General features: G+C 51.3%; 9 protein-coding genes across 9 annotated transcripts; 5 read left to right on the top strand and 4 right to left on the bottom strand.

Annotated features, from left to right (window-relative positions):
• The first annotated feature begins 995 nt into the window (after window positions 1-995).
• Window positions 996-2506, top strand: BO66DRAFT_355460 (uncharacterized protein). Its single transcript, XM_025644856.1, has 2 exons — window positions 996-1823; window positions 1954-2506. Exons 1-2 carry the CDS (start codon window positions 1350-1352, stop codon window positions 2338-2340), a joined length of 861 nt encoding a protein of 286 aa, XP_025500821.1. The 5' UTR covers window positions 996-1349; the 3' UTR covers window positions 2341-2506.
• BO66DRAFT_394040 (DUF1776 domain-containing protein) lies at window positions 2401-4334 on the bottom strand. Its single transcript, XM_025647892.1, has 4 exons — window positions 4250-4334; window positions 3838-4180; window positions 3614-3777; window positions 2401-3543 (listed from the first exon to the last, which is right to left on the bottom strand). The coding sequence occupies exons 1-4, from the start codon at window positions 4280-4282 to the stop codon at window positions 2638-2640; spliced, it is 1446 nt and encodes a 481-aa protein (XP_025500822.1). The 5' UTR covers window positions 4283-4334; the 3' UTR covers window positions 2401-2637.
• Window positions 4335-4583: 249 nt separating this feature from the next.
• On the bottom strand, window positions 4584-5938 carry BO66DRAFT_379944 (uncharacterized protein). The gene is made up of 3 exons (XM_025645882.1): window positions 5668-5938; window positions 5425-5610; window positions 4584-5360 (listed from the first exon to the last, which is right to left on the bottom strand). Exons 1-3 carry the CDS (start codon window positions 5802-5804, stop codon window positions 4733-4735), a joined length of 951 nt encoding a protein of 316 aa, XP_025500823.1. The 5' UTR covers window positions 5805-5938; the 3' UTR covers window positions 4584-4732.
• A 193-nt stretch (window positions 5939-6131) lies between these two features.
• BO66DRAFT_394042 (CHAT domain-containing protein) lies at window positions 6132-10304 on the top strand. Its single transcript, XM_025647893.1, has one exon. The coding sequence runs from the start codon at window positions 6177-6179 to the stop codon at window positions 10185-10187; it is 4011 nt and encodes a 1336-aa protein (XP_025500824.1). The 5' UTR covers window positions 6132-6176; the 3' UTR covers window positions 10188-10304.
• Window positions 10305-10713: 409 nt separating this feature from the next.
• On the bottom strand, window positions 10714-11358 carry BO66DRAFT_458467 (uncharacterized protein; the record flags this gene model as incomplete). Its single annotated transcript, XM_025652215.1, has 3 exons — window positions 11178-11358; window positions 11032-11098; window positions 10714-10946 (listed from the first exon to the last, which is right to left on the bottom strand). Exons 1-3 carry the CDS (start codon window positions 11205-11207, stop codon window positions 10714-10716), a joined length of 330 nt encoding a protein of 109 aa, XP_025500825.1. The 5' UTR covers window positions 11208-11358.
• A 518-nt stretch (window positions 11359-11876) lies between these two features.
• On the top strand, window positions 11877-13714 carry BO66DRAFT_430810 (metalloendopeptidase WSS1). The gene is made up of 2 exons (XM_025650545.1): window positions 11877-12510; window positions 12576-13714. The coding sequence occupies exons 1-2, from the start codon at window positions 12227-12229 to the stop codon at window positions 13564-13566; spliced, it is 1275 nt and encodes a 424-aa protein (XP_025500826.1). The 5' UTR covers window positions 11877-12226; the 3' UTR covers window positions 13567-13714.
• A 1113-nt stretch (window positions 13715-14827) lies between these two features.
• On the bottom strand, window positions 14828-18054 carry BO66DRAFT_430811 (snoRNA-binding rRNA-processing protein DIP2). Its single transcript, XM_025650546.1, has 3 exons — window positions 18027-18054; window positions 17707-17961; window positions 14828-17633 (listed from the first exon to the last, which is right to left on the bottom strand). The coding sequence occupies exons 1-3, from the start codon at window positions 18041-18043 to the stop codon at window positions 15017-15019; spliced, it is 2889 nt and encodes a 962-aa protein (XP_025500827.1). The 5' UTR covers window positions 18044-18054; the 3' UTR covers window positions 14828-15016.
• Window positions 18055-18247: 193 nt separating this feature from the next.
• Window positions 18248-19772, top strand: BO66DRAFT_394045 (actin-related protein 2/3 complex subunit 2). The gene is made up of 5 exons (XM_025647894.1): window positions 18248-18367; window positions 18445-19115; window positions 19177-19277; window positions 19333-19381; window positions 19438-19772. Exons 1-5 carry the CDS (start codon window positions 18306-18308, stop codon window positions 19515-19517), a joined length of 963 nt encoding a protein of 320 aa, XP_025500828.1. The 5' UTR covers window positions 18248-18305; the 3' UTR covers window positions 19518-19772.
• Window positions 19773-21845: 2073 nt separating this feature from the next.
• Window positions 21846-23080, top strand: BO66DRAFT_330030 (F-box protein; the record flags this gene model as incomplete). The annotated part of the gene is made up of 2 exons (XM_025644045.1): window positions 21846-22838; window positions 22934-23080. 2 exons carry the CDS (start codon window positions 21846-21848, stop codon window positions 23078-23080), a joined length of 1140 nt encoding a protein of 379 aa, XP_025500829.1.
• Between the last annotated feature and the right edge of the window lie 20 nt (window positions 23081-23100).

A 23100-nucleotide genomic window follows, 5' to 3' on the forward strand; every position in this document is an offset into this window, starting at 1 on the left:
CCCCCCTCCCCCTTTGTTTCAGAAGTTCACCCAACCGGACTTACTACTCTCACAACTCGTACTGTCAAGCATAAAAATTTTCCTTATGGAGATCATGGTTCGCTGTACGGGATGAGTCAATAAAGCCTTCCAAGTGGCTCCAAGGCTTCAAGATCTCATTGCCTGATTAATCTATCGATACTGCAGTGTCTCCGGTCTAGATTGCTTTTTTCTGGTTTGGGGGGGTCCGAAACCAGGCACAGTTGAACCGTGATTGGTTGTCCTTCGGCCGGAATTTAAGACGCCGGGGGAAAATCCATATTGAGACAGCCCAGCATCCGCCAGTCATGGATTCCATGAGTCCCGTCACACATGATGATGATGGGATGGATGAGAGTTGGAGTTCCACAGTGCTCACTATGACATTGCTTCTCTTGTTGCCATCAAGACCAACATCGATCGATTAATTTACAAGGTAGCTAATTCCTAAGCACCATGCACCAACAGGAGAATCCAACAGGGGAAAAGAGGTCACGGTAAGAGCTGCAGACATGAGACACAACAAGACCCCCTCAAACCCCGTTGTTCGTCTGTCCGTCTGAACGACAGCCGTTGGAATGCTGGAGGGCCGCCCGCCCGGAGGCACCACTAAGCAAATTCAATTGTCTGTCTCTGAGTCTCTGCCCTAAGCACCCACCATTGGAAAGTCTGCGCTAGGGTACTGCCTAGTTTCGAAGTACCAGTCCGCACCCGGTCAGTCACCGGAGGACCGTGGTGAGTCGGGGCAGAAAGAGAAAATATATGACGAGAGAGCGAGAGGAGGGAAAAGAAAAAAAAAAAAAAAAAAAAAGAGGAACGGAAAGGTAGCAGAGACCACGAGAAGTAATAAGGTATGTAACACCGATCAGCTGGGCTTAGTTTAGTGGGAGGAGCAAACGCGGTTCTTCATCTCCAGCGGAGACAAAGACTCTCTCTCCCGTCCAATCAGCGCCAAACTCGGCCGTACTCCGCAGAAGCTTAGGCTTTAGCAGCACGAGGTTAATAAAGACATTCGAACAACTAAACTAAGGAAAGGAAAGGAAAAGAAAGGACTCCGACTCTCCACGCAATGGGAGCTCCTAATAAAATCTCTGCTATTCGGGCTATAGGCAGATAGTCGGTCGAGTCTTGCTGAAGTATCGTTCTTTTCCTGGCGCAAACACCTAACCTCAGGGCTCCCTACCTCCCTACCTGCCTACCTACCTATACGTTTCTTTTCTTCACGACGCACTGTGGGGGAGGAAGAGGATCTACCGATCAGCTTCAACAAAGCCCTAATCCCAACAGACAGGCCAGCTGTACGCACGATCAGGAGAGTCATCATCTCCATCATGAACCGACTCCGGAACCGGTCGATCTACGACCTCCTGGGCGTCGACCTCCTGGGCGTCGACCCCGCGCTCGACCACAAGCACGTCTACGAGACATCGTGGCTGCTTCCCCCGCTGGCGCTGGCCTGCCTGCGCGGCCTGATCGCCCTCTACATCTTCACCACCATCTTCACCATCTGGGGCTGGTACGGCACGCACGGCGAGCGCTACGCGATCGGCGAGAGCTTCAGCTACTTCACCTGGCTGACCTACTGGGGCATCGGCTTCTACATGCTCACCGCCGCCATCCACACCACCTGCTACGCCTTGACGGGCCGCTCGGTGCTCTTCGACCGCGGGCCGCGCGCCCTGCGCGCCCTCCACGGGCTCTTCTACACCACCGTCACCACCTACCCTTTCCTCGTCACCGTCGTCTTCTGGGGGATCCTCTACTCCCCGCCGTGGTATACCACCGTCGAGCCTGCTTGGCAGAACGTAAGTTGATCCCCAAGACCTTATATAAAACAGAGTTTCGTTCTTCTTTGTTCCCAACCTGAACCCGAGAAAACGAACACGAGTGCATTGTTCTCGCCAAAAAAAAAACTGACCCAATGATGTCGTGAAGATCTCCCAACACGGCCTCAACTCCCTCTATGCCCTGCTGGAGATCCTCCTCGCCACCACTAACCCCCACCCGTTCCTCAGCTTGGCCGTCCTCATCTTCATCCTCCTGCTCTACGTCTCGTTGGCCTACCTCACCTATCACACCGAGGGCTTCTACACCTACAGTTTCCTCGACCCCGGCGCCCATGGCCAGCACAGCGGCAAGGTCACCGGCTACTGCTTTGCCATTCTCGCGGCGATCCTGGTGTTCTTTTTCCTGTCGTGGGGCGCCATCTGGTTGCGGCGCCGGTTGACGCATGGGAAGGTAAAGCGGTCGGTGCGCGATTCGGGGAAGGTGATGGAGGATGAGCAGCCGGAGGTGGCCGAGGTTTCTACTTTGCAGGTTTGAAACAGATCACAGCTGGGGTGAGATAGCTATGGGAAGGGGGCAAATGTAGGGGGGATCATAACGTAATGTTTGAAAGAAAGGGGAGCGATTGGTTTTCTATGATCAGAAAACTATGGATTCTGTGGTTTTGGGTTATATTCATAGCTTCATTATAATGCATGAGATGAGATGAGATGAGAATGGTATTAGATCCAAAGAAAAAGGTCCGTAGCGATAGCCAAGGTGAGGACGGGTGTGGGGGGAAAGGGATACTCCAACTTATTAGTTTGGCGAGATTCGCGGGATGTCGGCAGTATATCAAAGCCGCTCCCAGCTGCTCGTCTCACTGCTACTCCCCGTGCTGGTTGAACTTTCCCGTGGCGACGATGAGAAAGTCGTCTGCTGCGGTTGAATGTGGTGATGGAGCTGCTGCTGTTGCTGCTGCTGCGACGACGACCGCAATCCCAACATCCAACCCACCAATCCTGCGGGTACCCATTCCCCGATTATGCTGTACGTCCTTGCGCCCCGTCCGACATACATGACGGCCTTCTTGCTGCCGCGCCGCCCGAACAGATTCTTGGCCGGCGCCTCCAACGCATCCTGCACAGCGTAATGCAGGGTGCGTGCAGAAGATCCTCGGATGAGACTCGGGCCTGCCGACGCGGCGGGCCGCGCCTCAATGCTATTCAAGTACTGCGATGCATACAGCGAGCGCTGCTGGACACTCCAGCCCAGCACCTCCGTGCCGGCGATGTGGCCCTGCGGGGTCCGGTACGATGGTCCGAGGTCGATGTTGCCGAGCTTCAGCTCGACAACGTGGAGGTTCGAATTGGATGTCAACTCGCGGCGGAGGGAGGTGGCGAATCCGGACAGCGCGCGGGTGGTCGCGACTTCCGGCCCGCTGAAGGGCGCGGAGAGGGACGAGGAAATTGTGGGGTAGGCGACGATGATGGTGCTGTGATTGTTGCGGACATGGAGGAGGGGAAGGAATAGTTGGGTGGTGAGGATAGGGGAGAGAAGGCGCGTGTTAATTGTGTCGATCCAAGTTGACGGCGGGATTGTCGCGACGGGGCCGCTGGTGTAGTTGGGCGAGGGGACTAGGATGAGCCCGCTCAGCTGGCAGGTGTGAGGCTGGAGACCGGCGATGGGAGATTGTGGTTGGGTGATGAGGGCGTGGATTTCGCTGAGGGAGGGGTGGATTCCAGACGGGTTGGGAGATGTCTGTGGCCGTGATGGTTGCGTTAGTCAAGGGTGTTTGGAGACGGAAGTGGAAGTAGTGTTTCGCTCTTACGGTGGAGAGGTCAAGCCAGAGGGACCGGATGTCTTCGCGACTTTCACTTCGGATAATCTGTTCTTCGTCGCTGGACGAGACTGTAACATAGACAATGTATCCCCGACGCTCAAGATCAGATGCGATCGCTCGAGTCATCGGTTCGTGCGCCGATCCCGCGATAACTATTGCGATAAGTTAGATGTTTGCGCAGCTTGTCATTCAGGTTCTGGTCCTATGCGTACCCACGATCTCCTTGCGGGCGCCATTCCCGGCCCTCCTTGCTCGCCGCCGTTTCCCATTAAACTTTTTGTTACCATAATACAGGACGCAGGTGGTTCCAACGAAGGCGAGGATCGCCGCGCTCCATGCTCGGTTATGCAAAACCCAACCATGCACGCGATCAACCAAAGACTGTGATATGACCGGGTTTGGTCGGTACTTGGGTGAAGGGCGGACCGTAGAAGGCAGCCATCTCTGATTGGACAGGGTATCACGTATTGCGTTTGCGGCGTGGTCGACTTGACGATCGATAGAATCGGCGACCTGATGAGAATATCGCCTTACGTCATGCGGTATCGATGCCAGCTGCGACAAGCAAGAAAAAAAATCGGGTCAGTGCGCGGTAAATGTGCAGGCTGGAAGAGTAGAGCTCACATAGTCGAAAAAGAACTGGTCGTCACTGGTCATGGTGATGATGGTTTGCTGCACTCAAACGGGGCAGCCGTTGGATGGAGATGGGGGTGGGTGGTGGATAAAAAGATCGAGGAATAAACTGGATCCTCCAACTTATCGGCGGGCCGGTCACATGAGCGTCTTCGCCCTATGGATGGACCATCCCCGATCATTCCTGAGTATGTATTGGCGTGTTGATGTGTCACTACCTTCGATACTTTGGTTTCATATTGAACTGATTCATTTTCAGTCTGCATGACACACTCATACCGCAAGGATAGCGTTTTCGAAAGCCAGAAGTATATGTATATATTTGCAACTATACTCCAACCACAAACACGACGATTGTGCACCCCACTTCAGACGGTTCTATATCAACTGAAACCCATGCACTCAACGAACACAATTCTGCTGTGTTTCCAAGTGTCAAAAGATACAAGATAGCCGTGGACCTATATAGTATAGCTACCCCAGCAGGCGCTTCGGCGCCTTCTCGAACAACCGAATGGTATCCTCCAGCCGCTTCTCATACTCCGCCATCTCCTGGCTGTCCTGATCGTCGCCCGAGTCATTCTCCTGCTCATCTTCATCATCTTCATCATCTTCTTCACCCAGGAGTTGCAACTCAACTCCATCTCTTCCTCCACCACGAACCGTGTTCACCGACATGATGTCTCGATATAGCCCCATCGACATTGGCAGCGTAATCCCGTCCACACCATTGCTACCCAATTTGATAAACTTGGCATCCAGCAACCGGAACTGAGCTGCCCAGACGTGCTCATCTTCAACCTCCATGGCAACCTCCCAAGATGTACCCTGGCCCAGCTTCACCGAGCCGCCCACAGGCACACTCGACAGTGCCCCAATGACCGCAGATGAGATACCTACCGAGACTTGATTTGACTGGCTCCGCGACACAATCGTGCGGGTACCTTCCAGAAGATATAGGCCGGTAAGAAGCCAGATCTTCGGGCGGCGCGCGAATTTGAAGTTGAGAAGATAGGAGCTGCGGGCTGCGGAGAGCCAAAGTTTGAGTTTCTGCTGTGCTTGTGGAGTATTGAGAACCGAAGTCATAAGGAAGGATTCCGGACTATGGCCCATATGTGAGTCTGAGCAATCCATGAATCATCTGTATGGGCAGCAAATTGACATACTCTTTCAGAATAATCCGCCTCCCCTTCCTTGCGGTGACTATACGCTCGAGCTCCTTGTTATATGCTAGACGGAGATCAATTATATCGCCACCGCTGAGACCAAAACCAGGAGAAGTGCGAGAGGAACCACGAAAGACCACATTGGCGAAGTCACTTGCATAAGTATGTTCTTGCAAAGCTTCCTCACTGCGCAAATAGTTAGCTAACACTGTAAGGTGCTTAGGTTGACGTTGACTGCCTTACCTGAGCAGATCATGAGTATAGTGACGCGCTGCCAGTGGCTGCCAATACTTTTCCAGCACCAAGGAGCCAAGGGTCAAAGCCTCTGGTTTCTCGCCCACTCCATAGAGATAGAAGGAAGAGTCGTCACTCGCTGCCATGATTTGCAAAATGGAGAAGCTTGACTCTGGAGGATAATGTCCAGTGCAGTACGGAGTGGCGTAAGATTTTCACAATCAGAGTTAATTGACAACAAGGTGTTTATGGGTCCAGTGGATATCTTAACATGTTCCTGACATGTCTTGACATGTCTTGACATGGCGGCCCGCGCGGGGCTCGATCAGTGCGGCTGAAATCCATCCCCATTCCTGCCAGATCGAGTAATTCCTGGCGAAGGCAGCCTAAGCAAACAAGCTTAGCGAGTTCATCATCATTTCCAGACACCCCCATCCCAGAGGGTTTCTGACTTCTCTTCTTGACATGCTTGACTGCTGAAAGCCTGCACGAAAACCCCACTAGCAAACGCAACGGTCATGGACTTTGAACTCTTTCTCGACCTTTGCGATCGATCACTTTTCGCCGAGGAATATCGCGGGGATTTGGATGCTGCTTGGGAGGCATTGCAGCAAGCCAAGCCAAGTGACCCCACTCCTGAGCCAGAGCCTTACGCAGAGTACCTGCGATGCTTGTCCATTTATTCCATTCTGACAGGCAGGTTACGAGACGCCCAGGAAAGCTTGAACATTCTGTACAATCTTCTCGGCCAGCTACCTCCAGAATGGGGTCTGCGCTATACCAACTACACTCTGCTATGCGATCACTATCGGCGCTATCCACCTTCGCTTCGCTTCTTCCACGAGAGAGGAAGACCTATCAATCTCAACACCCTCAGCGACATTATTGGACCAAATGCTATGATGGCCAAGTTTACAGAGAATTTCCAGCGACACTTCCCTTCGGGCAGTCCTCGTGATCAGTTTCTCTGTCAAATACTAGGCGCGGTGCAATGGTTGCCGATGCAAACAAGGAACTTGGTGTCTACATATCATCCATTATTCCCAGGTCTTCCGTCGAAGCGCTCTGATACTTTGGACTGGGAAACAGTCATTCCGGAGAGCGCCAAGTTCTTGATCAACTACCGGGGCCTGGCAGAATCTGGGGGTGCAACTACCATCGCCGAATATTTGTCGCGGGCAATAGTCGATTTACACATAGCCTGTCAACATCCAAACCAGGCAGCTGCTTTGATGGACCTATTTCGAGTGTACGAAGGCCGAGGAGACCAGGTGGGAATGGCCAACTGCAAGCTTATGGAAGGCGATGCTTTTTTGAGCCCTCCATTTGCAAGCCCAATCTCTCTCAATATGGTACTCGTAGAATCTTCATCAGCAGTCGGGGGGGATACCCTATGGGATCCCATTGATTTCGATCTCAAATTCGACTACACATCACAGGCGAGGGATTCTTACGCATCGGCGCTGAGTCTCTTTCAGAAGGGGAAGTGCAAGAGAGGTCAGGCCGCAACATTGCTTCGGCAGGCCTGCTGCTTACACAACGAACAACGTCATCTCTGCGGCGCGAATAAACAGAGCGTTGGCTTACTTGATGAGGCAGAGGAAAAGTTGCGCCAAGCACATGCTCTCTTTGCCAGAGACGAGGCCAATACTCGATTAGCTGATGCTCACCGAATTCTTCTCAGTATAACGAGAGGAGAGGTAAGCAAGACTAAAGCCATGGCACAAGAAATTGGAAAGTGGGGAGTCGAAGCCAGAAACGAACTGATGGCACATGGCCTCGGGCTTCTCATGATGCGCTTCGCTTACCATGAGTGGAATAGGTTTGGCAGATTAGATACTGCTCTTTCTGCCTGGGAGTGTGCATATGAGGTGTTTGATGCTACCAACGATGTGATTCCCAAATTTCAGACTCTGATGTCTCGGGCAGCGGCGTATCACGATATGTTCAACGACACAGCAGTAAAGATAGTGGCACCCAAGGCGCTAGCTATGATAGATTCTGTCAGTGACACATACGACAGAATCTTGAATGATGCACCCGATACGCCGTTGGGGATGGCTGACCGGAAGACCGTACTTGCGAGTAAGTTCAATACGCTTTGGACGTTTGAGACCAATATAAGCCAAATATTCCTTCGCCTAGAGGATTTCCAAGCCCTCGGCAATTGGCAGAAGAAGCTTTTCGGTTTTGTTGAGCAGGATGAAAGCTTTCAGCACTTTATCGCAACTATCGAGCAGAAAAATGGCTCTGGCCTATCACTCCCCGAATTCGGATACTCGCAGACTAGGCTAAGAGGGTTGTGGAAAGAAACAATGGCTCATCATGCAATCAGACTCAGGTATGCTTCGGCTGATATCAAGAGTCGTGAAGACCTTTTGGAAGGAAACGTTGATAGAGCTAGAAAGACTCTTCGCCGCTTTGTGAGCGATGCTGAACAGATGGAGCTGGTTTACACGCGAGATCTGTACCGCATATTGGCCTGTGCTCACATCGGAGACCGAGCCAAAGCCCGGTCTATACTGGACGGCATCAGTGATAACATGCTCTTTGGAGGAAGCCTGGAAGAATATCTCCAGGGGAGGGCGCTTAAAACCACCTTCCCCGCTATAGCTGAGAATGCTCTGATGTTTACAATCCATGGAAACGACTTAGACAGGGCATTCAGGGTAGTCAATCTGATCACAAAAATAGCTCCGGATTTCTTCGACTGGACCTTCGAGAATATCTACAATTACTCTTACCGACTCGGGAACTATGGCACAATTTTGCTCAATAATCATTGCCCCCAAAAAGCCTTTCGTCACTTACTCGAGGCACGTCAGCTCATTGAGCTCCGCCGTTCACATACTACTGATGTTGATGCCAGGATTGGAAACACAATGTCTAGGTGGACTTACGAAGTATTTTTAGATCTAGCACGCGCCTGTCTTCGTTGCCAGGAAGCCGGTGTTCCGCTGGCCGTGTTGACTCAGTATAAGCATGGACATCCTGGGAGTATCTCCTGGCTAGAACATGCATTGCTTTTCCTAGAAGAAAGCAGAGCTCGTGTTGTACTTGACTCATTACAAGTTGGATCGGGTGACGAAGGAGAGTCTGACAAAAGAATGGCTTTACTTTCGGAAGCCATATATAAGCAACGAGCCCTCAGAGTGCTGCTCGCTCTAGACCGCCCCAGCTCCGAGCAAGAGGAAGAACTCTCTCAGCTTCAGAAAGAGATTGGTGAATTGGAAGGCAGCGGGACTTCTTCATCTACTACTGGGTTTATTGCTGCAGCGAGCTCTACAGTTGAGCCCCAGTTACTTTATCAAAATATTAACGACGATGCAGTAGTGATAGAGGCCACCTTTGGGGTTCAAGGCTTTGTGGCATTTGCGATTACCAGGAACGGAATTCAGAAAGTTCACCACGGAGCTGCGCGCTCTGTTGACATGCAGATGCCTGCCATGCGGTTCATGCAGGTTCTCAAAGAAATGACCGGGTATCGAGGAGAGGAGGAAGACACCCGCAAGCGGGTTCTCAACGAGTTGTCCGCAGAGATATCCTCAGTATTGTTGACGCCGTTTGCAGGCACGATCAGACTGAAGTCGCATGTCGTCTTTTCTGTGTCTGAGCCTTTCACGGCATTTCCTTTCTCTGCCCTTCTCTTCGATGGCAAACCATTGATTGTACATGCATCGGTATCACAAATCCCCAGTCTGACAGTTTTGTACTATGTCTCTCAGCGGCAGTCGGCGTCGCGATTATCGGAACCAACAGTAACAGTGTTTGCGAAGTCACCTGTCGAACCCTCGTCCGCAGAAACAAGAGCCGGAAATGAGGATGATCTGCACATGGCAGGTATCGAGGCAGTAAACATCGCCCGGATATTCTCCACCTGGCCAATTGAAGCGTCGCGCCTCTCACGAGAGAACTTTCGCGAATATATCAGGGGTATATCGTCCGTCCTACACATCGGAACTCATGGCAAGGTGGATTTCAAAAATCCTCTTATGTCGTCGATCTCGATAGGAGAGGACTTCCGGGTTCTGGATTTATCCGAGATCCAAAGCAAGGCAGATCTCATAGTCTTCGCGGCATGTTTGAGTGGACTCGGAAAAGCAACCATTGGCAGTGAGGTTTTGGCCTTCTCTCACGTCGTGCTTGGCACCGGATGTCAAGCCTTCATGGGTACACTGTGGGAAGTCAGCGACTTTGCATCCATGCTTATGATGACAATCTTCTATCGGAACCTCAAAGAGAAGAAGCATTTTTCACTGACGGAGGCATTGAGGGATGCTCAGACTGAGCTTCTGCACTTTGACAGTTGGAAGGCGAGCCAATTTGTGGATAATTTACTGGAATCATGGACCTCGGAAACGACTAACGATGGAGGTCCTCGTCCTGATGAGTTCGTGCCGGATGCAGAGTGGCTGCTTCAGATGTCGAAGATGATATTGGATCAACTGGACTGGACGAGTCCGTTTTACTGGGCACCATTCATGCTGATGGGCAGTGGCGGACATCGCCTGTCTCATCTGGAGGCTTAGTGACAGCGTTAGTTCTACTGTTGACATCTATCGTATCGTTGCTATAAGTGTGAGTGGGTAGGTTCAATGATACTTAGGATTTTGTAAGTTTAGTTGGCAGAGTATGGCATGTCAAAGTTTCATGAAAGCAGTTCCTGGCTCGTGGAGGAAAGATGAGAGTTGCCCCGGAGAACCGCTATGAGGCAGGGGCATACGTTTTTCTACTACAGAAAAAGAGACTATCGCAATGAACATAATGATTTACCGAGGCAGCCATAGCAAGAAAGGGTAAGATGGAGCTCATTCAACTTGCAAAGCATGCATTGTCTGACCATCCGGTGCATGTTTGTTCCAGACCGGTTCAGCAACTATGGTAATAAGCCAAGGTAGTCAACCAGATAACGCTTCGCTCTGAATATCTCAGAACCGCGCTCTCCAAACGCCGCCCAGATTATTCTCAATACTGAATCCCCTTCACCAATCTTCATAAGCTTCCTCAACCTTCGCAACCCGCTGAAATGTCCTCCCATCTTGTTCATCACGAGCTTCACTCTTCATCGCCCGCAGCAGCACCAGCAGCAGGCGCCTTATCCTCCTCCTTATCCTTGCCAGCCTTGGCGCTCTTAGCAGCCTTCTTGCGTTTCTTGCTAGGAGTCGCCGGTCCGGCTTCGGCGTCAGCTCGCTTCTGCTGGCCTTTCTGGAAGCTGACTCCACTTCCGCTCTTGCGGTATTTCTCCAAGTGTCTTTCGATCGCCTTGGGAGTGGGCTTGTCATCTCCGGCTGTGGATTTGAATTGATTAGCTTCCGAGATCGTGGTATGTCGGACATTCATGTAAAAGGCCCGGAGGATCCAGTAGTGACTTACGCCATGCCTGAGCGACTTTGTCCAGGTCGAGGGTGATGGTTTGGGTTTCGAAGATGAGCTTCCAGAGCTGGGAAGCAGAAGGAGAGTCACTGTTAGTATACACCAGAACTGGGAGGGAAGGAGAGATAGGAGGGGAAAGACTGTACAATCTGTTCGTTCTCGTCGGTCCAACGCATCTTGGCGGTTGGCCGAACTGGCGATTGTCTCGGGTGGAGATGCTGTGGAGTTGTGATCAAGTACGAAGAGCGTGTTCGATAATATGGGCTACGTAGAGTAGGAGCTTGTAGCTTGTTGAGGAATGACTGGGAGGAGGAGAGATGGGATCAGTGGGTGTCTCAAGGATAAGAGGAGAGAAATTAAGTAGACAAGAGTTTAGTGTGAATGCAGCTTACTGGTTCCACCATAGCAATGCATTCACTAAGGGTTGGAAGACAAAGTGCCGGGGGCGTAACACGAGTAGAGAGGACTCAGGCTATTTGCGCTGGCCTTCACACACAGTACCTGTCTCCTTGTGAAGCTGCTGAATTGTCTCTGATGAAGATTTGCTTTAGGGTTGCATATCCAAATCTTTCGTCGAGTTGATGACCACAAAAATAAGATTCGGGCACAACGTTCATGGCATCCTTTCTCTATACTAAGCTCACTACGGCTGTCTTCCTGGTATTTGTATATAGTTTCCATGACTAGGAGGAGATTATTATGAGATTGCCACAGATGAAGAGGGGTGCAGATCTATACAGTGAATGCACGTGACATGGTAGGAAGCCTGAGTGCCTGAGGTCGCCTGGCGATTAGCAATCCGGGCTGCCAGTCTCTTCCATCCATGCATTGTTGAAACACCTTTCTTTCTGCCTACTAACTTTAGTACTCACTATCTTTCTTTAATGTGATTTGGTTTATGACCGGAGTATTTCACTTCTTCCCTTCATTTACCTCTGGGCATCCTTGTGTCCTAATTTCTAGCAGCTTTGGGCCTCTCTTTTGGTGATCGGTTCTTAAATGTGAATTTCCTGGGTGGCGGAAGTAGTAGCTTGCACCTGCAATAGGTTCCTCGCACATAAATACTTCATACCGTCTTAATATTCTCATCACATAACTTTCACTCGATCATTTGCTTTCTTCCCAGAGTTATCTCGGCTTAGCACTACAGTGCGAATACATTTCAGCTACCTGACCGTCAAGCACATTTGCCACTATGCACGAACTAGATCCGCTCATCTCTGAATACCGCCATGACAAGAGGCGTCCCCGGGCTGACGAAGCACTCCTCATGCTTCAGAAGGTAGCTTCCATAGTCAAGCCTATTATGCGCCGACGGCAATGGAAGGTCGGGTTACTGACCGAGTTGAATCCGCAAGATCGACATCTTCTTGGTCTTAATTACAACCATGGCCAAAAGATATGCTTACGACTTCGTCATGCTGGGGACGACCGTCAATTCCTACCCATGGATTCCATTGTAGATACTATGCTTCATGAGTAAGTGAGCCCCCTCTCTCACTGAATCTCCCATCGCAAAATCCAGTCACTAACTTATATTGCAGACTCTGTCATATTGTGCATGGACCACATAATCAGAAATTCCATGCCCTGTGGAACCAGCTCCGGGACGAGCACCTGGAGCTTACTATGAAGGGTTATACAGGCGAAGGCTTCCTCTCCAAGGGTCATCGCTTAGGAGGTCGTTACATGCCCGTGGAAGAAGCTCGTCGACGGGCCCGAGCCGCCGCCGAGCAAAGACGGTCTCTCTCCGCCGGGTCGGGACAGCGACTCGGCGGCGCATCCGTCGCACGTGGTACAGACATGCGCCAAGTCATTGCAGCTGCCGCACAGCGACGCAGCGAAGTGATGAAGGGCTGTGCCTCGGGCGCCGACAATAGCGCCGAGCTGGCAGAGGAGGCGTCCAGAAATGGCTTCCGAACCAAGGCAGAAGAGGACGATGCGAATGAGCGAGCGATCATGGAGGCGGTCATCGATCTCATTGAGCAGGAGGAGCGCGAGAAGTATGGACCTTCGTATATCCCTCCAAGTCAGGAGAATCCTGCCGGTCCTCGTTCTACACTATCCCCGCCTCCGACTGCAGATGGCAGCAGGCCGGGCGCATCGTCGCATCAGCAGAACCCGGAGAATCTGATATCAGACGATGGGTCGTACAACCAGCCGTGGTCGTGTCCGACCTGCACGCTCGAGAATCCTGCTGAGTTTCTTTGCTGTGATGCCTGCGCCTCGGAGCGGCCGCGGCCTTCGACGAACCGATCCGTATCTGAACCTATCATAACCAGTCCGGCCAATGCAACAGACAAGAGTGAGAGCAAGAGCAAGAGCAAGAGCAAGAAGCGGCCAATCGGCCAGTCCCCGTCGTCCCCTTCGCAAGGTACTTCCAAGAACAAGGGCCGTGTCAAAACACCCTCGTCCACGGAGCCAGAACAGGCGAATAAGCGGCGATTGGGGCGGACGTGTCGGGCTTGCGGCTCATTCATGGAGATTGAATGGGCGTTTTGCTCCAGCTGCGGAACAGCAAAGCAGGAGTCCTAATTTTGGCGATCCCTTCGGAGTTTCATCACTTAGCATAGGCGTTGGTGTCACAAATTTTGCTTCGAGAGAGATACCATAACTAATTATATTTTCCATCGAGACTCGGGAAAAGATAATTTCAACCTCTATAAATTTCCTACGAATGTCGAAAGAGAAGATCCATCTCATGACAAATGTTGCTCGTAACTGATCACCTCTTGACTGAGCTGAGTTACTGTCCTCCAAAAGCATGCGTAGCTCTCAACCTAACAACAAGGACAACCACAACCCTACTTCCCGGCTCTCGCGGTAATTGACAATGTTGGAGTTAGCACAGAATAATATTTCCATAAACCGAACCTTGAATTTGAACACATAAGTACTAAGCTATGTAGTCTGGTTGACTTGTTACCCAAATCAGTATAATAACTACTGTTATCCACCATCCAGCTGACTAACTAATGACTAAGCAAGCTTCCACCTCCCCACTCCCGGCCCAACCATTCCGCCGAGCAAACCCAGCGAATAATTTCTTCCTCCCAATAATTTTCCCATTTCCTCTTCCTTTCCAGCTTCCCCCACGCAACCACAAAAGCTGCACTGCAGCTGCAGCGTCTGACCATTTATGCTTTGGTCACAGAACACCACACAGCCAGCCCATTCTCCCACACGCACACAAAGCCTTACACAAACTAATCCAACTAATCAGGTATGCCATCCACCCCTCCACTCCCCATCCCCTACATCTCTTCGCACCCCAGAATCAAAACCAAGCAAATCTGCCCAAACCCCGAACCCCAAAACATGCCCGAGGATTGGGGGAAAGCTACAGAACAACCTAAATGATGAGAGCTTTGCAATCAAGAACCGGTATATTAGGAAGAGCCGGAAGAGGTATGACAGGAAGCCAACGTTGTTTCACTGTCGTCGATGCTTATAATGGTTCTGCTGAGTGGTTGTTTCTGCGGCTTTGCTTCTTCTCCTCGGTCATGGTTTGATGGTTCGTGTGGGTGAGCCCGGATTGGAGGGTTTCCTCGGGTTCTTGTTTTTTTTTTTTTTTTGCTTCGCTTGGATTGTTGGGGTTGTGCGCTTTTCCCTTCTGGTCTCGATTGGGTCTGGATTGTTGTACGCTTGATGCGTGCGTGATTGTTGTGTCTGTTGCAGTGCTGACCGACTTCTTAGAACAGGTTCTTTAATTGATGAAAACTGCTGGGCTGTAGAGTGCTGGGCTATATCATGATTAGTTAGATAAGGAAAAAGACAATATGTTCGCAATGCGTTTCTTTCCATGAATCTTGCTTAAATTGATCGTATCCAATTTACATGGAGTCTAAGTCGAACCTATCATAACCTTCCGGATATAGAACTTTTCATGCGTAACCAAAAAGAGAGGACCCATCAACAAGTCTGAAACGCCAAACACATGCACGTGTACAGATAGTAAAAACAAATCAACTTGAACAGAATGTGCTCAAGCAATGCTGATGAACTGCCGCTTCTTGCCCGTGCCAGTCATGCCCTCCTGTTCCTCGTAGGCGGCCTCGTCAATGTAATCCTTCGTGCTCGACTCTTGGATCTGCTGGCCAACGAACTGCAGCGCGGACATGTTGAAACCCATCTCGTCCTTCTGGCGGGCCAGCACCCGACGCAGACTGGCGCGGATGCCGTCGAGCATCGGCCGCATCATCTTGCTCGCGACAATCTGGCGATGGTGCGTCTTGAGAATGAAGAAGAGGACACGGCAGGTGAGAGGAACATTCCATTCACGACCGGCCCAGATGTTCAGGAACGTGAACAAAGCCGGGATTTTCGAGAAGGGCAGAACCAGCAGGGCATCCTGAAGAGCAGCAGCGGGGATCTTCTGGACAACGTTCAGCAAATGCCTTTCGGCAGAAACGTCTCCCAATGCCATGTACAAGGGATTGCGCTTCGGAGGAGCTGCGTTGGGCTGCTTCGCCTTGATAGCACGCCACTCGCGCACAACCTCCAGATCCTCCATTCCCAGATCCAGGGCTTCGATGATCTTCTCTCCGGCCATGAGCGTGGCAGACGTCTGCTTGCCAGCATCGACGGCTTCGGCCTTCTCTCCGTCTTCTCCATCCTCCTGCTCGAGGGAGGCCGTGAGGGAGTTGTCGTACATCTCTTCGAGCTCTTTCTCCCGCTCTTCTTCCAAGAAAAGTTGCTCGTCGGTCTGCTCCCAGGTGCGGATGCTCTTGTCATGACTGGCAGTGACAATGAACTCTCCGGAGTGACTGATAGCTAGCGCCCAGATCTCGCCGTGGTGCCCAGCCAGCTTCTGAATATGTTCAAATTTGTCACCGTCCCAGTACTTAATCAAACGATCCTTGCTAGCACTGAAGAAGTTGTGGCCATTCCCTTCTTTGTTGTTCGGAACGAAAGCAACGGCCATAACACTGTCTTCGTGTGCCAAGAATGACTTGTGACAATCACCGAAATCGAGACCCCAGACACGTGCCGTCTTATCAGCTGAGCATGTAACAATCAACTTGCTGTCCCACGAGATGTCCATGCTAAGGACCGGGAGTTTATGGCCGTAGAGGTTGAGGAACAGTTTAAGTGAATCGACGAAGAACACCTTGACGGTATTGTCCAAGAGGGCCACAGCAAGCAGCCGGGCATCAGGGGAAAAGCGAACGTTGAGAATGTCATCAGAGACCTTCAGAGTCCTTGTGTGCACCAGCTTGAGTCGCGGCGTGGTTCTCTTAGTTCCAGGAATATCTTCTTGAACAACCTGGAAGCTCCAGAATTTGGCAGACTTGTCGGCACTGCCACTGACTAGGGACTTGCCATCCGGGTGAACCTGCAGCGACCATACCGGTCCGTCGTGGGCCTTTATCGTATCGAGAAGAGTCGAGGAGGCGATATCGAAGACCTCGAGCTGACCGTCTTTATTTCCGACAACAACAATCTTATCTCCGGGGAGAAAGGCCGAGCAGAGAGCATATCCACATTCAAGAGTACGCAAACAGCTTTGGGTGCGGACGTTCCAAATCTTAAGGCTGCCGTTGGACGCAGACGCTAGCATTCGATCATCAGAGCTCAATGCCACGGATCTGATATCGGTGCGGTGACCAGGAATATCGACTGCCAAGTTCCGAGTATACTCCGACTCGTCCTCGTCTTTGTTCTTCTTGTTGGCGGTCACGACGCTGTAGGCCTCAATCTGATTGTTCGTGGTAGCGGCCAACAGGTGTAGCTTGCCGCTAGATTTAGCCCTGATCCAGTCGAAGGACCGAACCTTGCCCCCGGTTCGAACAATAGTATGGGGTACGAAGACCTCAGAAACCGGTGCAGACGCGGCGTCGTCGTCCGGCGTTTTATTGTCAGTCTCGGCGACGGCTCCTTCCTTGTCTGCAGCACGCTGCGCATCCTTCTCCTTTCTTCTCTTGCGCTTCCTTGCCAGGCTCTTCTGCACTTCGACCTGCGAGCGAATCCGCCAAATCTCAACTGCCTTCTCCGAACCGTGGATGCCGATGTAGTCCGACCGGGGGTGGAAGCTGATTCCGATCGTGCGATCTTTGCCGGTGCGGTAGAGTGTTCCTCTGTCCGTCAGAATCTTCTGACCTTCAGATCCGACTTTCTCCTTGGAAATTTCGATCATAGCACTCTCATCGATAGACCAAACCTTGAGTTCTCCGTCATTACCAGCGGTGATGCAACCACTCTCGTCAGGAGAAAGCCCCAAACTCCAGCATTCACCATTCGATTGAGCCACATGGGTCTCAATACAGTGCTGCGAAGCCAAATCCCAGACTTTGATGAGCGCATCCTTTCCCGTCGACAGCAAAAATCCCGCATGATCGCTGAGGCCGGCAGCATTGAGCAATTCGGTGGATGGTGTAAGGAAATTCAAGGAGGTGACTTGGTCGGTATGCCCACGCATCTTGAAAAGTCCAACTTCTGCAATCAAGTCCCACAGGATGATGTCCGTGTCTTTCGAACCACTCGCCAGACGGACTCCGGCGTTATCGAAGGCGAGTTGGGTAATGGCGGACTTGTGGCCATTGAAAGAGATGATGACGGATTCGGTCCGCGAATCCCAGAGGCGGATGCTTCCATCTTCATAACTGAGACGTACGAAGTAAGTACAAGTATTAAAATAGGGTCATCGGTCATCCAAGAATCAGGATGGAGACTTACCCCACCGCAAAAATATCCTCGTCCGTCTTGCTATGCGTGATCACTGTAACCTGTGCTTTACAGGCCGAGTCTCGCCATCTACCTAGCAATTCTCCCTTCTTGACATCCCAGCAAAGGACTTCTTCACTTGCGCCCACAATGGCTCTCCCGGAGCCAGTCCGACGCGCAGTACCCAGGCTATCCTCATCGCGGGCCCAGATCGCATTGGACGAGCCGGATGCGATGAGCCCGAAAGTCTTCGAATGCTCGAACTTTCTGTCCAGGTCAGCAGTCAGATTATGCTCTATGAATATGGCATAGTCGGAGAGCGTGAGACTCACAAATATGACTTCACCATCGTTGGGTGCGTGCCTCTGGAAAATTTTTGGAGCTCGGAGAATGAATGCTATCGATAGGCGCAAATGGCGGCCGCAACTACGGAGAGCGACAGCGACCACTCGGAGCCTCCCCACCGCCTGCCGTTCCCCGAGCATCATCAACGTAATTACCCCCTCGTGGCAGTGAACCATTGTTGATAAGTCCAGATCACCAAGGCATTCCAGGGAGAACATCGGGCGCTTTTCGATTCATATCAGCCTCTTTTGAGTGTGCTTGTCACCATGCTTCTGCTAGACTACCACAACGTGCTTATCCACTCCCTCTTGACGGAGCGGTTCTCTGGGTACACCCCCCATTTCCCCCGCCCCCTCCGACATACACCAGGCTCCCAGCTAACAGGTCGCCTGATGCTCACTACAGATCCACCCCAGTTTCAATTGACCAGATCGTCTCCGACTTCGACGGCGTCACCTTCCATCTGTCTACTCCTGAATCCAAGACCAAAATACTCATCTCCATCCAAGTCAAGTGCTTCCGAGAGCTCGTTCAATATGGTGCCCAACAAGTGCTGGAAAGGGAGTATGGCCCCTATATCGTCGACCCGGAGCCTGGCTACGACTTCTCCGTCTTGATCGACTTGGAGAACCTTCCTGCTGAGCAGGAAGCAAAGAATGACCTTATCATGCGATTGGCGTTGATGAAGCGGAACGCGATGGCCGCCCCTTTCGAAAGAGCATTCGACGAATTCGCAAAGCTGTCGGAGGAGGCTTCGAGGTACACCACAGAATCGGCTCCTCAGGGAGTCAAGGAAGGAGGAGAAGTAATGGCTATCCATTACCGTGAAGAGGAGGCGATTTACATCAAGGCCAGCCATGATCGAGTCACAGTCATCTTCAGCACCGTCTTCCGGGAGGAAACGGATCGCATTTTCGGCAAAGTCTTCTTGCAGGAGTTCGTTGATGCCAGACGTCGTGTGTTGACGCTGCAGAACGCTCCTCAAGTGCTTTTCCGCAACGATCCACCTCTCGAGTTGGCTGGGGTGCCCGGTCTGCAGAACGTCAACGACGGCACACTGAGCTACGTCACATTTGGTAAGTTGCGCACCCAGCATTCCTTTCTCTTTGTCTTGCAACATCCACTGATTGAGAATAGTTCTTTTCCCTCGCCATTTGACACCTCAAAGACGCTATGAAAACATTTCCCATATCCAGATCTTCCGTGACTACTTCCACTACCACATCAAAGCCTCCAAGGTAGCTCTTGCTCTTGCTTCCGGACCAATAAACCAGGCGCTAACACATCAGAAAGGCATACATCCACACTCGGATGCGCAAGAGGACTGCAGACTTCCTCCAAGGTAAGCCTCGATGTCGGTCGGGTTTCGACTGGGTTCATGTCACTAATTCCTGGCAGTACTCAACCGGGCGAGACCCGAGAACGAAGAGCGGGAGAGGAAGACAGCCAGTGGCCGTACTTTCCGGGTCCAGGGGTAGGATAGCGGGCTTCTTGTTCTCTCTGTATAGAATATTGCAATTCGGCGGAGGGGTAGTGCTGGAGACAATGCATACATGCATAGGCCGAAGTTGTTTGCTTCTCAATTGTATAGCTTTACTCGTATCACATGCTTATTTTCTTTCTCTTCCTTGCCTTTATTTGTCTTTGTTTGAGCTCTACTGTTGACAGGCGCATGGGCCTAGAAGTAGTCTCATTGGGAATCGATCAGCAACAGTGCAGAGTACCCTTGCTTCTGGGCGTGCGTAAGATGAACCGTGACAAGCACAGGGGTGGGTGGGGAAGTGCTGACAGCAATACAGTAATGCCAGAATGATCAAAGAACTACCTGTCACCTGCAGTGCTAAGGGACATGTCCCCCTCACTGGGCTCAACTAATGTTGAGTCTAGGGCGAATTCTACCCTTTTTTGCCTCATTTGACCATTCTTACCTATTCCCTGCCATATTGTCCATTCAGCCAAGTACTCCTTGCCCTTGATTTCTCCTCTTGAAGGCTGGTTAATAGCATCTGGTTCTGCGATGAAAACATATAGTGTGAGAAAATGTGACCAGCAACTAATAAATTGGCCGAACCGACCCGAGTATAGGGCGGGAAGCAGTATTGTAACCTCGACCTTCCAACGCTTCCCGCCACAAGCAGCCCGAATTTACCGGCACGCGCCTAAAAGGAGCACAACTGCGCTATCGCTGCGTCGTTGCATTGTTGAACTACTACCGATGGACTTAAGGCTGGGCTTACTGGGCTAGTCCCTCCATTCAGAAGGCGTTGCGGTTAACGGCCAATCGCTCGAGGCTCAGAATTGGGTCACCTGCTGCCTGTCACATCGAGTTACAGTATTACCGGGAATGTCTCCTTTATTGTCCTCCCAGACATCCATCCGTTATGTGCGCTCGCTACGTGACGCTCAAACGGGACCACAGGACAAGCTCTTACTAGGAGGTACTCATTGAATCAGCTACCAACCTTTCACCACACCCTGCTATTGGAGGATCTCGGTCATGTGTGGGAATCAATGGAACGAAGTCAGTGCTTTTCACCCGAGGAGGGGCCCGCAACTGCTCGCGGCAGATCTACAAGTAACCACAGTACGTACTGTACGTACTGTACGTGCGATGCCCTGTAGTCGCTAGCTCAGCCCATTGCGACTGGCGCTGCATCCCTACAGCATCACCGCAATAGTACTACCCTCTTATTATAATCATCCCGACCTTCGGGGTACCGGCTGCATTGGCGTCCTTTGGTGTGCACTGTGCACCTAGACCTAGGAAAATAGGGTTACTGCTGATAGTGATTCATGCAGGTCGTGAGGCTCAGGTGTCACACTCAGATAGCCCACAATGAGCGCGCCCATGCTCAGCATGCAGCTGTGCTACCCGATCGCATCTTCCATTTGAATGGATTCCCGTACTTCGCGGCTTTGTCTAGCCAGCGAATCACCCAGCAGCCGGTCTGCAAGGATAAGAAAAACGAAAAGAAAAAAAGGGGGGAAAGAGTTCAACGGGAAATTCGAGATTGGCCCCGTTAGAATGAATATGAAAGTCCAATTCCACCTTGTTTCGCTACTTGAGAAGGCAACCTATTCTAGGCTTGATTGCAGTTAGCCTTGACCTTTTAGTGTCAATGGCGACTGACTCGCCGTTGTTGTTGGCTTTCTCCGGGTTACCCACCGGGACTAAAGAAGTCGTCCTTTAGACTAGCCTCCACAAAGGGCCTCCATCGCTTCAGTTGTTCCGGACCGGTTCATGCCAAGGGTTGAGCCTTTCCATAAGCTCAATATGCATTGTCCCAATGAGGATGCGATGAGGCCATTGGATCTAGATGGTGCAGCCAGAAAAAGTCCCCACCTGCATGGAATGATTTCCCCGTGATTTACGGGACATCCTCACTCCTCGTGGGTGTCTCATCCTTGCGTTCTCTCTCGTCCCCCGTTTCTTTTCTTGCGTTCTTCGTTCTCTCACATCATGCACATAGTGGTATAATAGCTCCGATCATTCTTCATATTGAACAGACGCCCCTCCACAACCCTTGTTGTTTCGGAACCGGAGCTGATGCGGGTATAAACAAACTTGCGACACTGATAATTCAGCTACGATTCGACAGGTAAGAGCGCGCCATTCTCGGCTCCGGCGAACGACTCAGCTGATCTTAGCTGTCTTAATCACATAAGGTCCCAGTCATGCTGGATGGCGAATGTTAGTGTGCAAACGAGGCGTGTCGGGGACCATCGCTTATAAACTAATTGGCAGACTCCCTTGCGATTTTGAAACCGTTTCCACGGCAGGCTGAGACATCCGGCAGAACCCCATGATGTCTGATAAAATAAGCTCTTTACCGTTGGAAATTATCCTTCACATTCTCTCTTACCTGCCTCTTAAATCATTGCTCGCCTTTGGAGAGACATGCCGCAGCAACTTTGAGTCGCATACTCTGTGCCTCAGTGATCTACGATTAGGTGTCTTTGAAAAGCGCTCTCATTCGGCTATCTCCCTACTACGAGCTGGATGGTTGACACCAGAACAGATGCTGGAGGGCTCAGCTGATAATGTCCGGGGCGACAGCTATAGAATATCAATCGTTCAGTCAGCGGCAAATCACGGGGCCTCGCCGTTGACCTACAAGCCCGCAGTGAAAGTCAAGGACCTCAAAAGACGAATACATCTGACGCAAGAGACATCCCGGACCCATGAGCATACAGTCCCTGAACAAAACAGAATCCTGGCGCAGGTGGTCAATCGTTACGGACGCGGGCTCCGGAAACTCGAGTTCATGGCATATAATCTCGACGTCACGGGCGCGACGGCTCTGGCTGTCAATAGCCGACATGTTCTCAACCACCTTGCGCTGCGGTTTGAACATCCACATATTCGTGATGGTTCCATGCGACCAAGTGCTTGGTTGAGTCCCGCACCGGGGAGTACTGCGTGGAACTCTCTGATCGGGATCGGACAGCCCACGCATTATGGGCCCCGCGGATTGCAGAGTCTAGTCATGGAGCGAGCTGGTATCACTCCCTGGCAGCTAATGATGTTGGTCAAAAGAAACCCGAATCTGAGAGTACTCAAGTTGAGGACGTGTCGTGGAGTTCAGTCTGAATTCCTGGATTGGCTGGGTGGCATCGAGGGAGAACTCGACGACTCGAACAAGGACGATGACAGTCCAGCTCCTGGAGCAAAGTTGGAAGTACTATGGCTGGAAAATTGCCATGATATACTCCTCTATCATGTTGAAAACTATCCTTGCCTACCCGACGAGGCTTGTGACCTGGGGCTTGAGTGGGTGAGAGGTTTGAACAGCTTAAAGGTAAGCATACATATTTGATTGTGTTAATCGACCTTAGGCTCCCTGGGTGGTCTTCCATGAGATGCAAGCTAACTACTTTTCTCCTCAATATGAAGTCTCTCTCGTTTAGCGAAAGTGGGAATCTGCCGCCCGACTTCATTAGGCGAGCAAATGAAACTTTATGGAGAATCCCAGAGGTTATTCTACCATACACGTCGAATGGGGACAAGGCCCTCATCGAAGTTGATCCACTGCCTTCATAGTTTGATATCATCATTTGTCC

Source organism: Aspergillus aculeatinus (assembly GCF_003184765.1).
Source record: "Aspergillus aculeatinus CBS 121060 unplaced genomic scaffold BO66scaffold_45, whole genome shotgun sequence".
Classification (NCBI taxonomy): Eukaryota; Fungi; Ascomycota; class Eurotiomycetes; order Eurotiales; family Aspergillaceae; genus Aspergillus; species Aspergillus aculeatinus.

Excerpts from the sequence above, each read along its gene's own strand:
- BO66DRAFT_394040 (XM_025647892.1), bottom strand. The coding sequence starts at position 4,282 with ATGACCAGTGACGACCAGTTCTTTTTCGACTAT. Across the intron at positions 4,181-4,249 it reads ACCAGTTCTTTTTCGACTAT|CTGGCATCGATACCGCATGA; the intron begins GTGAGCTCTACT and ends TGCTTGTCGCAG. Across the intron at positions 3,544-3,613 it reads TCTGGCTTGACCTCTCCACC|ACATCTCCCAACCCGTCTGG; the intron begins GTAAGAGCGAAA and ends TCACGGCCACAG.
- BO66DRAFT_379944 (XM_025645882.1), bottom strand. The coding sequence starts at position 5,804 with ATGGCAGCGAGTGACGACTCTTCCTTCTATCTCTATGGAGTGGGCGAG. Across the intron at positions 5,611-5,667 it reads TATACTCATGATCTGCTCAG|TGAGGAAGCTTTGCAAGAAC; the intron begins GTAAGGCAGTCA and ends CTATTTGCGCAG. Across the intron at positions 5,361-5,424 it reads AGGCGGATTATTCTGAAAGA|TCCGGAATCCTTCCTTATGA; the intron begins GTATGTCAATTT and ends TATGGGCCATAG.
- BO66DRAFT_394045 (XM_025647894.1), top strand. The coding sequence starts at position 18,306 with ATGCTTCTGCTAGACTACCACAACGTGCTTATCCACTCCCTCTTGACG. Across the intron at positions 18,368-18,444 it reads TTGACGGAGCGGTTCTCTGG|ATCCACCCCAGTTTCAATTG; the intron begins GTACACCCCCCA and ends TGCTCACTACAG. Across the intron at positions 19,382-19,437 it reads GACTGCAGACTTCCTCCAAG|TACTCAACCGGGCGAGACCC; the intron begins GTAAGCCTCGAT and ends AATTCCTGGCAG.
- BO66DRAFT_430810 (XM_025650545.1), top strand. The coding sequence starts at position 12,227 with ATGCACGAACTAGATCCGCTCATCTCTGAATACCGCCATGACAAGAGG. Across the intron at positions 12,511-12,575 it reads GTAGATACTATGCTTCATGA|ACTCTGTCATATTGTGCATG; the intron begins GTAAGTGAGCCC and ends CTTATATTGCAG.
- BO66DRAFT_394042 (XM_025647893.1), top strand. The coding sequence starts at position 6,177 with ATGGACTTTGAACTCTTTCTCGACCTTTGCGATCGATCACTTTTCGCC.
- BO66DRAFT_355460 (XM_025644856.1), top strand. The coding sequence starts at position 1,350 with ATGAACCGACTCCGGAACCGGTCGATCTACGACCTCCTGGGCGTCGAC. Across the intron at positions 1,824-1,953 it reads TCGAGCCTGCTTGGCAGAAC|ATCTCCCAACACGGCCTCAA; the intron begins GTAAGTTGATCC and ends GATGTCGTGAAG.
- BO66DRAFT_430811 (XM_025650546.1), bottom strand. Across the intron at positions 17,634-17,706 it reads GAGGATATTTTTGCGGTGGG|TTATGAAGATGGAAGCATCC; the intron begins GTAAGTCTCCAT and ends CGTACGTCTCAG.